Source organism: Cervus canadensis, chromosome 9, assembly GCF_019320065.1.
Source record: "Cervus canadensis isolate Bull #8, Minnesota chromosome 9, ASM1932006v1, whole genome shotgun sequence".
Taxonomy (NCBI): domain Eukaryota; kingdom Metazoa; phylum Chordata; class Mammalia; order Artiodactyla; family Cervidae; genus Cervus; species Cervus canadensis.
Window position 1 is genome coordinate 83,437,279 of NC_057394.1, and position 12,814 is coordinate 83,450,092.

At 48.7% G+C, this 12,814-nt stretch overlaps 1 protein-coding gene across 1 annotated transcript in view; it reads left to right on the forward strand.

The window, feature by feature from the left end:
* Nucleotides 1–8,118: 8,118 nt before the first annotated feature.
* CRYL1 (crystallin lambda 1) overlaps nucleotides 8,119–12,814 on the forward strand; it is a 52,940-nt gene continuing 48,244 nt past the window's right edge. The window contains exons 1-2 of the mRNA XM_043478041.1: nucleotides 8,119–8,276; nucleotides 12,273–12,380. Coding sequence (XP_043333976.1) covers nucleotides 8,227–8,276; nucleotides 12,273–12,380 — 158 coding nt within the window. The 5' untranslated portion in view covers nucleotides 8,119–8,226. The remainder of the gene's footprint in view (nucleotides 8,277–12,272; nucleotides 12,381–12,814) is intronic.

The window sequence follows — 12,814 nt, forward strand, 5'->3', positions numbered from 1 at the left end:
TTACTATTCAGGGCATAGACCTAGATTACCGTGATATTGAATGGTTTGCCTTGGAAACGAACAGAGACCATACTGTCGTTTTTGAGATTGCATCCAAGTACTGAATTTCACTATCCTAAAGGAGATCAGTCCTGGGTGTTCATTGAAAGGACTGATGCTGAAGCTAAAACTCCAATACTTTGGCCACCTCATGCGAAGAGTTGACTCATTGGAAAAGACCCTGATGTTGGGAGGGATTGGGAGCAGGAGGAGAGGGGATGACAGAGGATGAGATGGCTGGATGGCATCACCGACTCAATGGACATGAGTTTGGGTAAACCATGGGAGTTGGTGATGGACAGGGAGGCCTGGCGTGCTGCGATTCATGGGGTTGCAAAGAATTGGACATGACTGAACGACTGAACTGAACTGCATGTCAGACTCTTTTGTTGACTATGATGGCTACTCCATTTCTTCTAAGGGATTCCTGCCCACAGTAGTAGATATAATGATCATCTGAGTTAAATTCACCCATTCCAGCTCATTTTAGTTCACTGATTCCTAGAATGTCAACGTTCACTCTTGCCATCTCCTATTTGAACACTTCCAATTTGCCTTGATTCATGGACCTAACATTCCAGGTTCCTATGCAATATTGCCCTTTACAGCATCAGACCTTGCTTCCATCACCAGTCACATCTACAACTGGGTGTTGTTTTTGCTTTGGCTCCATCCCTTCATTCTTTCTGGAGTTATTTCTCCACTAATCTCCAGTAGCATATTGGGCACCTACCGACCTGGGGAGTTCATCTTTCAGTGTCCTATCTTTTTGCCTTTTCATACAGTTCATGGGGTTCTCAAGGCGAGAATACTGAAGTGGTATAGTAATAAGTGGTATAAAAAGAAAATTAGAAGTTAAAAAAAATACTCAGATAAAAATATTTATTTGTAAAGGATTGCAGACAGCTTCTATAAAATATTCGGACATGCACATTCTTTCATCTAATCCATAGAGCTTGTTTATCTGAGTTCAAACACATTTAATAATTCACATCCAGTTATACTGAATATAATAACTGCCAATAACCATGACATTATTAAGAATACCTATGTAACTATGGGGCCTCTCAGGTGGTGCTAGTGGTAAAGAACCTGCCAGCTAATGTAGGAGACATAAGAGATGTGGGTTCAATCCCTGGGTCGGCAAGATCTCCTGAAGGAGAGCATGACAACCCATTCCAGTATTCTTGCCTGGAGAATCCCATGGACAGAGGAGCCTGATGGGCTACAGTCCGTAGGGTCACAAAGAGTTGGACACAACTGAAGCTGCTTATACACACACTCACACATCTAATTATATATATGTGTGTGTGTGTGTGTGTGTGTGTATATATATATATATATATATATATATATATAATTGTATATAATAACTACATAACTATTGTTAAGGGAAATTTCCTTAGTATTAATGAATATTTAAATTCAAAAATAAGATTTTCCTTTACATGAATCTCTCACTTTTAAGTCGGTAGAGTGCCCTAGATTTAAGGTAACAAATCTGTGTTCAGTGTGAAAGGAGATTGTTGATTAACACAGGGGAGTGGGGCAGACAGAAAAAAGTGGAAAAATACTAATAAATGTTCAGACAACATTTATGGATGGAAACTAGTTAAAGGCAAATTGAGGTGCCTCTGATCGCTGCCTCCGTGGTCCAGGCTGAGCTTGGAGCAAAGCGGACCAGGGTGAAAAGGTCTCTTCAGAAAGCCCTTGCTGGAGCCACACGCACCATGCACCCAAGATGCTCAGGCTTCACCAAGGCCTTGCTCTCAAAGGGCAGCTTGTGCAGCATGTGTGCAAAGTAAATACCCTTCGCCTTGACTTTACCTTTCTGCTTGCATAACAACTTGGTTATAAAAAGCCACACCCTAGTAGAACATGTCGATATTTTTCTACTTGCGTAACTCCGTAATTAAGTCAGTTTTATAATAACAGGCGGGAATTTAGCTTTCTAGCTCCAAAGTGGGATCAGTGAAGGTGGAACGTGGCTTGGGAAAAAACCTATAACTTTTTATCCAATCCAAAATAAACACTCATTCTCTCATCCAAAATCACACACACACACACACACACACACACACCCCCAAGTATGCTCAAATAACCAAAACTCCTTTAGAATATTGTACAAGGATATTTAATGACCTGAAACAGTGAAATTAAGTGCTTTCTATTGTCAGCATAAATATTTTCATTGCTCTATGTCAGTTGTGTTCAGGGTTTAATAGTAACATTTGCTCATTCTTTCATTCATTCATTCATTCAGGTGTAGGAGAGTCTTGAGAAATAAGGCATTCCTGGAAGATGGAGCGGGATGTGTAAACAGCACTAAGATGGTAACCAGTAGCTGCTGGTGACTATTTAAAATGAAAATTAAATCAAATATAAAGTTTAGTCCCTTAGTCCCGTTGGCTGCATTCAGCAGGTGTGTACTGGAGACACAAGTGCAGAACTTTTCCATCATCACAGGAGTACCTGCCCATAGACTCTGTACCTGTACAGGATGCAGAGATCATTAAACTACCTGACACACCACCAGGAGCAACTGGAATAATCTACAGATGTTTGTAAGCCCAGAACATGGCCTAAAGAATCATCAGTGACCTGGTCAGTAAACTCTGCTAAATATCTATAACAATACAATACATAATGTTGAGAAATGAATTACTGTTGTATTGACGCATGCTCTTCAAAATTCTCCGTGTGAAGAACAGGTATCACTTCACAGAAACATTGTTAGTCATCACATTCATTTGGTTCATGTTTTGGGTGAGTTTGTTTAATTCCAGGGGGAAGTGGGAGTGATTTGCGGGAAGATTTTTTTTTTTTTTTAAGCCATTCGGCTTGTGGGATCTTAGTTCCCTGACCAGAGAATGAACCTAGGACAGGGCAGTGGGAGCTCTGAGTCCTAACCACTGGACCACTAGGTAATTCCCAGGCTTTTGTCTCTTTGAGGTGGCTTATACACAGAATTGTTGAACTGAGCCAAAAGGCAAGAGGAATCTCTGTTTTTATTGCAAATGTGTCTATCCAGTAATGCCTTTGGAACAGAGATCAAAGGACTTTCTCTAAAACCCCAGTAAAGTCAAGGGTCACTCAGGGTGAGGGTCCTAATTGATTGAGCCCCTTATCTTCAGCTTTCTGAGCCTCCTGCCACCCCCAGAATCCTGAGCCCAGACAAAGATAAAATCCCTGAATGACATCTTCTCTGGGTAAACTCAGAAATCACTTGGAAACAAGTCATAGTGATTATAATGGTTATGAAATCCTACCTTTCTGACAAGGAGTTACAATCTATCCAGACAGAGCTACATTCAAGTACATGAATTTCCCTAGACGATGTTTTACTCCTCACAGCCTCTGTCACATATGATTGTACAGGTTGGGCACTGCACAAGAGGGGCATACATCATATATTGGGTATCATAGATTTGGTGCTTATCAGTTCAGTCAGTTCAGTTCAGTTGCTCAGTTGTGTCTGACTCTTTGCGACCCCATGAACTGCAGCACACTAGGCCTCTCTGTCCATCACGAACTCCCGGAGTTTACCCAAACTCATATCCATTGAGTCAGTGATGGCATCTAACCATCTTATCCTCTGTCGTCCCCTTCTCCTCCCGCCCTCAATCTTTCCCAGCATCAGGGTCTTTTCAAAAGAGTCAGCTCTTCACATCAGGTGGCCAAAGTATTGGAGTTTCAGCTTCAACATCAGTCCTTCCAATGAACACCCAGGACTGATCTCCTTCAAGATGGACTGGTTGGATCTCCTTGCAGTCCAAGGGACCCTCAAGAGTCTTCTCCAACACCGCAGTTCAAAAGCATCAATTCTTTGGTGCTCAGCTTTCTTTATAGTCCAACTCTCACATCCATAAATGACTACTGGAAAAACCATAGCCTTGACTAGACAGACCTTTGTTGACAAACTAATATCTCTGCTTTTTAATATGCTGTCTAGGTTGTTCATAACTTTCCTTCCAAGGAGTAAGCCTCTTTTAATTTCATGGCTGCAGTCACCATCTACAGTGATTTTGGAGCCCCCCAAAATAAAGTCAGCCATTCTTTCCATTGTTTCCCCATCTATTTGTCATGAAGTGATGGGACCAGATGCCATGATCTTAGTTTTCTGAATGTTGAGCTTTAAGCCAACTTTTTCACTCTCCTCTTTCACTTTCATCAAGAGGCTCTTCAGTTCTTCACTTTCTGCCATAAGGATGGTATCATCTGCATATCTGACGTTGTTTATATTTCTCCTAGCAATCTTGATTCCAGCTTGTGCTTCATCCAGCCCAGCATTTCTCATGATGTACTCTGTATATAAGTTAAATAAGCAGGAAATATAATAATAATAAAAATGATTTCCCAGAAGATGGCAATAAAATAATCTTATTCTAAAAAATCAATATAGCACAGCAATCTTAAGCAGATGGGAATATAGTGTCCTGAGGAGGAAGCGCCTTTTTCTCACTTACACAAAGGTGTGAAATGGCTCATTACTTGCTCTAGGTCCTGTATAAAGTCAGCCCTCTATTATTGGTGAAAATGAACTAATGCAGTTTAACAGGTGGAGAAAAGGAAAAAGAATTATCTAGGGTATATTTTGAAATTCTAGCTTCTAAAATGCTGACTCCTTGTTAAAATAACAGTTTCAATATATCACACATGCTATATAGTATGGATAATACAGCATAGTTTAAGCTTTCATAGGCCTCGTGGGACCACGGGTATAAACGTGATTTATGGAAATAGAGAGGAATCTTTAATTTTGAGGTACTTTTTTTGCTAGGATCTTGCAATTCCTTTGGATATTCCTGGAGACTGTTCCTGAGGTTATAAATTCAGTTGAAATTCAAATTTCCAATCTTTTGAGAAACATTGTTCAATCTTAGGATAAATATAAAACTCAGGGCAGCTTAACTGGAAAGAAAAGTTCTGATCCAAGATTCTCAGTATCTCCCTCAGCCTCTGGGAGTCCCGGATGCCCAGTCGGGGTGAGGGGAGAATGACATCCCAGCTCTGCAAGGAGGCTCTGAGGGCCATGGGGAAAGCACACAGCAGACCTGCCATGGAGAACTGTGTGGACACATGTCAGACGACACTGACTGTGTTTTACAAGGCATTACATCAATGAATACAGTAACCACCTTCAGAGGGAGCTCTTATTGTGCCCATTCTACTAGGGAAGAAATCAAGTTTTGGATTTCCCTGGTAGTCCAGTGGTCTGAACATAGGACTCTATGTTCTCACTGCCGAGGGCACAGGTTCAATCCCTGGTCAGAGAAGCAATATCCCACAAGTCACACAGTGTGGCAAAAAAAAGAAAAAGAAATTAAGTTTTGAGGAATGAATTAACTGGTCCAGATCACACAGTATGGAATGGAGAATCTGAGACGGAAGCTCTTGCAGGCCAACTCTGGAGCCCCCATTGTTGACCGTGGTACCACTGAGCCTTTCTGATGCTGACCTGTAACTGTGGTCTTCATAGCAAGATGTTACGTTGGGAATTACAGTCAGTACTCTAAGACATCAGACATGAGATCTATAAAGGTGAATTGCTAACTAACCCTAATCCTCACCACAGATCACTTTTTCCAAAGTAAGCTGTCAGGAGAGTTTAGAACTTTGGTTCCTTAACTAGCCTTGGAGTAAAGGATGGGAGCTGAACTCAAAGGAGGCGGAGGAGGGATGGTGGGGGTGGGGGTGAGAAGCCATCCGTGCTCTTCTACCTGCCACGAGGACTGTGGGTGGACAGAGAGAAAAGTGGACTGAAAGAGACCACTCAGAGAACTGAGGGTTGGGAGATAGAGGATGAGTATTTGACTCCTTTTGAACTGTGGTGTTGGAGAAGACTCTTGAGTCCCTTGGACTGCAAGGAGATCCAACCAGTCCATCCTAAAGGAAATCAGTCCTGAATATTCATTGGAAGGACTGATGTTGAAGCTGAAACTCCAGTACTTTGGCCACCTAATGTGAAGAGCTGACTCACTGGAAAAGACCCTGATGCTGGGAAAGATTGAAGGCAGGAGGAGAAGGCGATGACAGAGGATGAGATGGTTGGGTGGCATCCCCCATGACGCGATGAACATGAGTTTGAGTAAACTCTGGGAGTTGGTGATGGACTGGGAGGCCTGGTGTGCTACAGTCCATGGGGTTGCAAACAGCTGGACACGACTGAGCAACTGAACTGAACTGAACTGATTTGACTCCTGCTGGGGAATCTAAGGAGCCAGGAAAAAGTCACTGATTGAATAGAAGCCAGGAGATGGCTGTTACATTGGAGTCCAACATGGCCTAAGTGGGGGAGACAGGGTGCTCTGTGGCTGCAGAGCAGGAGGACCCCCTAGGAGCAGTGGGGCTCCCTCCACCCCCAGCCCATCTGCACTCCCTGTATTACTGAAGGCAAGTGAGGCCAAACAATTCCACACGGCTGGAGTTCGTAGCAGACAAGTTTCATTATGGGGCAAAGCAAGGAGAACGTGGTGGTGATGGGGGCCAACTACCGAGCCTGCATGCCACAACCAGAGAGTCTGTGCCCCGCAATGAAGATCCCGCATGATGCAACTAAGACCTGACACAGCCAAATAAATAAATACATATTAAAAAGAAAAAAGAGTATGTGCTTAGTAAGGAGAAAAAGAGGTATGGTTCTTAACCTTAAGCTTACAATTTAATTGACGACTAAACATTAAGCTGACCCTAACACAAGTGGCTCTTGTGGTAGAAATTTGAGTGAATGAATGACTCAGTGGACCAAAAGGTGCTTGCAGGAAGTTCAGATGCTTTAGGAAAAGAGCAGTCACCCATCACCCGGTCGAGCAGTCACAGCTTCAGAGAGGAAGTGGGGCTTGGCTACTTAAAAGAAGACAAATTTTCGGGTAATTTGTGGTGAAGGCAGCACAGGAGCTGGGGCTTCATTATAAATCCAAATAGCTATGTGAGGGCTTCCCTGGTGGCTCAGCTGGTAAAGAATTTGCCTGCGATGCAGGAGACGTGGGTTGGATCCCTGGGTGAAGATCCCTTGGAGAAGGAAATGGAAACCCACTCTAGTCTTCTGTATTCTCCATTGCAGTATGGAGAATCCCATGGACAGAGGAGCCTGGTGGGCTACAGTCCATGGGGTCGCAGAGGCGGACAAGACTGAGCAACTAAGCCCCCACGCATAGTTATTTCAACATTTAAAGCCTTATCTTGGGGACAACTTTGCTGTGTCACTTTTCTCTTAAGTGAGTTGAGTGCCTTTTCAAATGCTGACCGATACCTTGTGAAACTGCTCTAGGCTCTGACATTGCTCTTTCCGTTTGGGCTGGGGAAGACAGAGGAAAGGCCCTGCCGGCCAGGGTCACGCGTTTCCGCTGGAGCGCTGCCTTGACCTGGATGGCTGGCGTGGCCCCCGCTCTGGTGCTGCGCGGACGCGTGGTCACGGGCACGTGCGCCTGTTCCTCCGCTGTTTCCGAAAAGAGCCCGGGGCGGCGCGGGCACACTTCCTCCTCCTGGAAGAGAGACCAGCTCGGCCTCCGGAGGGGGCTCCGGGCCTTCCAGTGTGGTGGACAACCCCTCCCACCCCCCAGCCCTCCTGTCTGCTGTCCCAGGACTCCCGGGCCTCGGCCTCCTCTGTGCAGAAAGGCGGGTCTTCCTCGAAACCGACGACAGTGTGAACCCAGCAGTGGATCCTGAACTCGTGCGCCCGGACGTGGTGCTAAATCTTCACATGGGAGGGAATTCCAGGGGTAAATTTCGGGGTTCCTTTAGCGGTCGCACCTTGTCGTGGTCTGGAGGTGTCCCCCTCATTGTGCACGGACTTTGGGGGTTCAGTAGGGAACTGACCAAAACAAAGTGAGTCACTAGAGTCCGAAGGGGTGGCTCTCCCACCCGGCCCCCATCCACGTGACGCCCCCGGTACCTCCTCCGTGCGCGCTCCGGGGAGAGGGAGGCGAGTGCTCCGCACGCCCGTTGGTCCCAGCCGCTCCCCCCACCCCGCCCAGTCCCGGGCTCCCTGCCCGCCCCGCCCACAGCCCCGCTAGCCCCGCAGCCCCGCCCGGAGCCCTGCGCGCCCGCGGGGCGTGGAGAGGGGGAGGCTCCGCCTGCGCCCCACCCACGGGCCAGGCCCCGGGGCCCTGTCGCGGCCGCGGGGCGGGCGGAGCCAGTGCCCGGGTGGCGCGCGCCGCAGCTGTCTCCTCGGGCACCGCGCGGGCCATGGCGTCCCCAGGGTCCTCGGCGCCCGGCGGGGTGGCGGTGGTCGGCAGGTGAGGGCTCGAACCCGCGTGCCCGGGAGGGTGGCAGGTGGGCCCGGGCGTCGTTGCCCGGGCGGCGGGGGGAGGCTGGCGGCGCGGCTCCAATGACCCCAGCGCGCCTCCTTAGGACCGGGCCGGCCTGGGCGACGGCGGGGGGCGCAGCTACGCGGGGTCCCCGCGGCAGCCCGGCTGCTGCGCTGTGCGGTTACGGGCGGAGTTGGGTGATGCGGGCCGGGCGGGGACGGTGGCATTTGGCGCCGCGAGCGGACGCAGGGCTGTCGGGCCGCGGGTTCGCACAGGTGTGTTGTCTCCTTTCCCGTCCGAGGGACGGGCGCGCAGAGGGGCTGCGGAGCCGCAATCTGGGTCAGGCGGGGCGCGCGCTCGGGCCTGTGGCTGTCGCTGGGCGACCCCGCCTGGCCAGGGAGGGGTGGGGACCCACCGCGCGGTCCGGATCCGGATCCAGGCCTCCTGAATGGCGAGGGCACCCTATCCCCAGGGCATCCGGGTTCTCCGGGGCTTCGGTGTCGGGTTAGCAGCTCAAGTCCCATCCGCGGTTTCCTGGTTGATGCTCCATCCTCTTTTAAAACTCCTGCAGTTTTCATTTTTTAGAGAAAGCGTCCACGTGCACCTTTCCGTTGGTAAGCTGGCATAGCGAACTACCCACTTGTCGATACTTGTTGGTCATCAAGCACACCTTCTGGGAGGCTCGGTGTCGGGTTACGCCGCCGAGGGGCTGGCCCGCCTGACCTGTCACAGCGCCGTCCTGAGAATAAGTCGTGTCCGGGGACCCTCCTTGAAGCCTGCCGGGGTCCAGCCCCAGCAGGATCCAGGGGAACCCTCAGGATGAACGGCGTCAGCGAATGAGAGAGGGAGTGAGACAAAGCTCAGGGCTAAGTCTGAAGTTTATTTTTGCACGGCCCCTTTATACCCTTAACAACATCTTTGGGGGAAGTGCATGTTGCTCCCACACAGGGCATCTCAAAACATTACAGCAACTTGACCTTCAACAGAAACTGAATGTCACCCACATACTTTTTGTTCACAGGAGTCTTTCTTATCATTTGGCCTTCAGGCCTGCTAACATTTTATGGCTTGCACCTGGTGTGACTTAAGCAACTTCAGTAGCCGGCCCTGTTTTTCTTATAATTAATCTATTTTCTTTCTAATAAGCATCATCTCTTTGGGAACTAGATAGGATTACATTTTTACAGAACAGAAATGCGAAGGACTGCAGAAACAGCAGATATGGCACAAAACAGGCTCTTAGTCTAAAAGTTAACCACCTGCAAGAAGTTGCCAGCTAATCTCTATCTAAAGTATTTTCTATTAGGCACATTTGTGGCTATCATATTTGTGGAGCTTTTTTCACCCCGCGGAGGGACCTATGCTTAATAGTTTCTTTTGTTAGCGTACTGTGCTTAGGATGTTTAGAACAATCAAGAGCATTTTGTGCAATGAGAGCACACATTTATCAAACAAGCCAGAATGCCAGCAAAATGTTTGAATTGAAGCATTTCCTTCATCCCTGGCCCCTTCATAGGGTACCAGTGTCCAGGAGATTTATTAATTAGCTTTTAAGTTGGTCCTCATTCAGTGAAAGAGGAGCAGGAGAGCTCTAGGCAGGCAACACAAGAATCCGCAGCAGGGTAAACAAGATTTACAACAGCAGAAAAGAGAGGGGTAGAATTAAGTGGTGACAGGTAGAGGCGTGGTTGAGAGGCGCGAACCTGAGAAGGGTCCCTTATCTTGATCGGCTTCGCCTGTCAAGGTTCTCTCCCTTCGTGAGCCTCGTCCAGGATGGGGTCCCGCGCCTCTCGCCTCGCCAGTATTTTTCTTCAGACTATGACTCGTCACGGGCTGGGACCCCTAACGGTTGCCGGAGAGCCCATTCGGAGGAAGGGTCGGGGTGCTTTGGTCACTTCTTGGCCAGGGAGCATGGTTACCTGTAAGCCTGTGATAGAGTTATGCCAGGCAGGTTAGTGGGCGATCCGTTCGGTTACTTTCGCCTCTGATTGGGGATATAAATATACAAGGAAAGGTGCAACCTCTGTCCTGGGGCGTGGGTGACCTTGCCTTGCCTTGCGCCTTGTTCACCCTCAAGATTGTATAACCACGGGCTGGGGTGGGGCTTGCTTGCTGGCCCGCACAGTGTTTGTGGGAGTCTGGGAGTTGATTGGTAACAGGGGACCCTTGGACCACTGGCAGGTGGGGAGGGACACATGTCCATTCGCCACCGAGAGGAAGCCAAGTTGTAATTACCGTCCGGTTTGCCTCTGGCATCAGTGGTACTGTTCAAATGGCAATCCCAAGGTTTTGTGGTTTACCATTTTAAAAAGCCTGCTTATAGGTGGGACTCGGGGAGTATAGCTCTGTTGTTGCCAGGGTCCACTGTGCCTTTCTCCAGCTCTGCAAAAGGAGCCGTGCTTTGGGAGTCACTTATTTCCAATTCCCAGGGGAGGCTGACGAAATTAAGTAGATTGACTGCAAGAAATTGCAAAAAGTGAAGAGGAACTAAAGATCCTCTTGATGAAAATGAAGGAGAGTGAAAAAGTTGGCTTAAAACTCAACATTCAAAAAACTAAGATCATGGCATCTGGTCCCATCACTTCATGGCAAATAGATGGGGAAACAATGAAACAGTGACAGACTTTATTTTTTTGGTCTCCAAAATCACTGAAGATGGTGATTGCAGCCATGAAATTAAAGACGCTTTCTACTTGGAAGAAAAGCCATGACCAACCTAGACAGCATATTAAAAAGCAGAGACATTACTCTGCCAACAAAGGTCCATCTAGTCAAAGCTATGGTTTTTCCAGCAGTCATGTATGGATGTGAGAGTTGGACTATAAAGAAAGCTGAGCGCCGAAGAATTGATGCTTTTGAGCTGTGGTGTTGGAGACGACTCTTGAGAGTCCCTTGGACTGCAAGGAGATCCAACCAGTCCAACCTAGAGGAAATCAGTCCTGAATATTCATTGGAAGGACTGATGTTGAAGCTGAAACTCCAGTACTTTGGCCACCTGATGCAAAGAACTGACTCATTGGCAAAGACCCTGATGCTGGGAAAGATTGAAGGTGGGAGGAGAAGGGGCTGACAGGATGAGATGGTTGGATGGCATCACTGACTTAATGGACATGAGTTTGAGTAAGGTCTTGGAGTTGGTGATGGACAGGGAGGCCTGGCGTGCTGCAGTCCCTAGGGTGGCAAAGAGTCGGACACGACTGAGCGACTGAACTGACTGACTGACCTTCCCACAGCTTTAACACCTCAGGAAGCAGCCATCTTCACTTCTGGGGTAGCCCAGCTTCTCTTCCCTTCTCCCTCCTTCCTCCCTGTCCCCTCCTGTCACCTCTGGCCCCTTTCTCTCTCCTGTCTCCCCTCCTTATCTCTTGTCTTTCTCTCTCTCAACCTATAGGTGGCTGGGGAGTGTGAACTAACTGCTAAAACCTGGTTAAGTTTTTGTATTTCATTCTTGGATTTCAACAAACCAATACAGGGGCCCAGGTTCCATTCTTGGTCAGGGAACCGGATTCTCCATGCCTCAACTAATACCTGGTGCAGTCAAGTACATAAATAAATATATACAAAAAATTATAGCATCTCCCTTGTGGGGTTGTTTTCAGATTAATAGAGGTAAGATGGGTACAGTTTTAGCATCATCATCTTTAGTGCTGGTGGCGGTAGGAAAAACTGAGGCAGTGGGGGAGATGCTGTCTTTTTTCTCCAGTCCGGGACTCAGCTGACACTGGTCAGTTGGGGGTCCCTAGCACGGTGCATGGACGCCCTGCCCCTCCAAGCTGCCCCCAGGTCTGGAGGGCACAGCAGTGAGGACCCAGGACCTCTTGTGTGGAAGCAACATTTTAAGTGGATACTGCTGTCAAAATGTGGAGTTGTAAGCCATCAGGTGTTTCAGTAACAGGATGCTGTGTGCTCTGAGACGCACCCTGGGCTGGCGCGGAGTGGCTCCACTTTCCAGCTGACCTGCGCCTCTTCCTTCTCTCCCTGCAGTGGGCTCATTGGGCGGAGCTGGGCCATGCTGTTTGCCAGCGCGGGCTTCAGGGTCAAACTGTTCGACATCGAGCCTCAGCAGGTGACCGATGCGCTGGTCAGCCTCAGGTGAGTCCCCTGCGCATGCAGAGGCCCTGCGGCCTCAGTCTGTCTGTTCGAGCCCTTAAAGCTGGAGTCCTCCTTCTCCTGTGGGGTCGCAGTCTCGGAGCCGGTGAAGCCAGGCTGAGTGAGACGTGGATCCACCCCACAGCAGGGGCTCAGACTGTGAGGACGGACTTCCGGGGGTAGAGATGTGCGAGGGGGCTGGAGGAACCCAGTGTAGACCCTCGACTTGCAGCCCAAGAGCTGGTGAACGGTTCTGTGCCACATGCCCGGGAGCTGCACTGGCCCTCCCCTGCGGGCACGGAGGTCCTGAGGGCCTCAGGTGTGTTCTTACCTGTTGCTCTGCATGGCAGGACCGGAATTAACTGGGACGAGTGTTGTTTGAGGTGTGAGAGTATGCAGACTTAGCAGATGCTGAGCGTTGAGCCCACGGAGTGTAG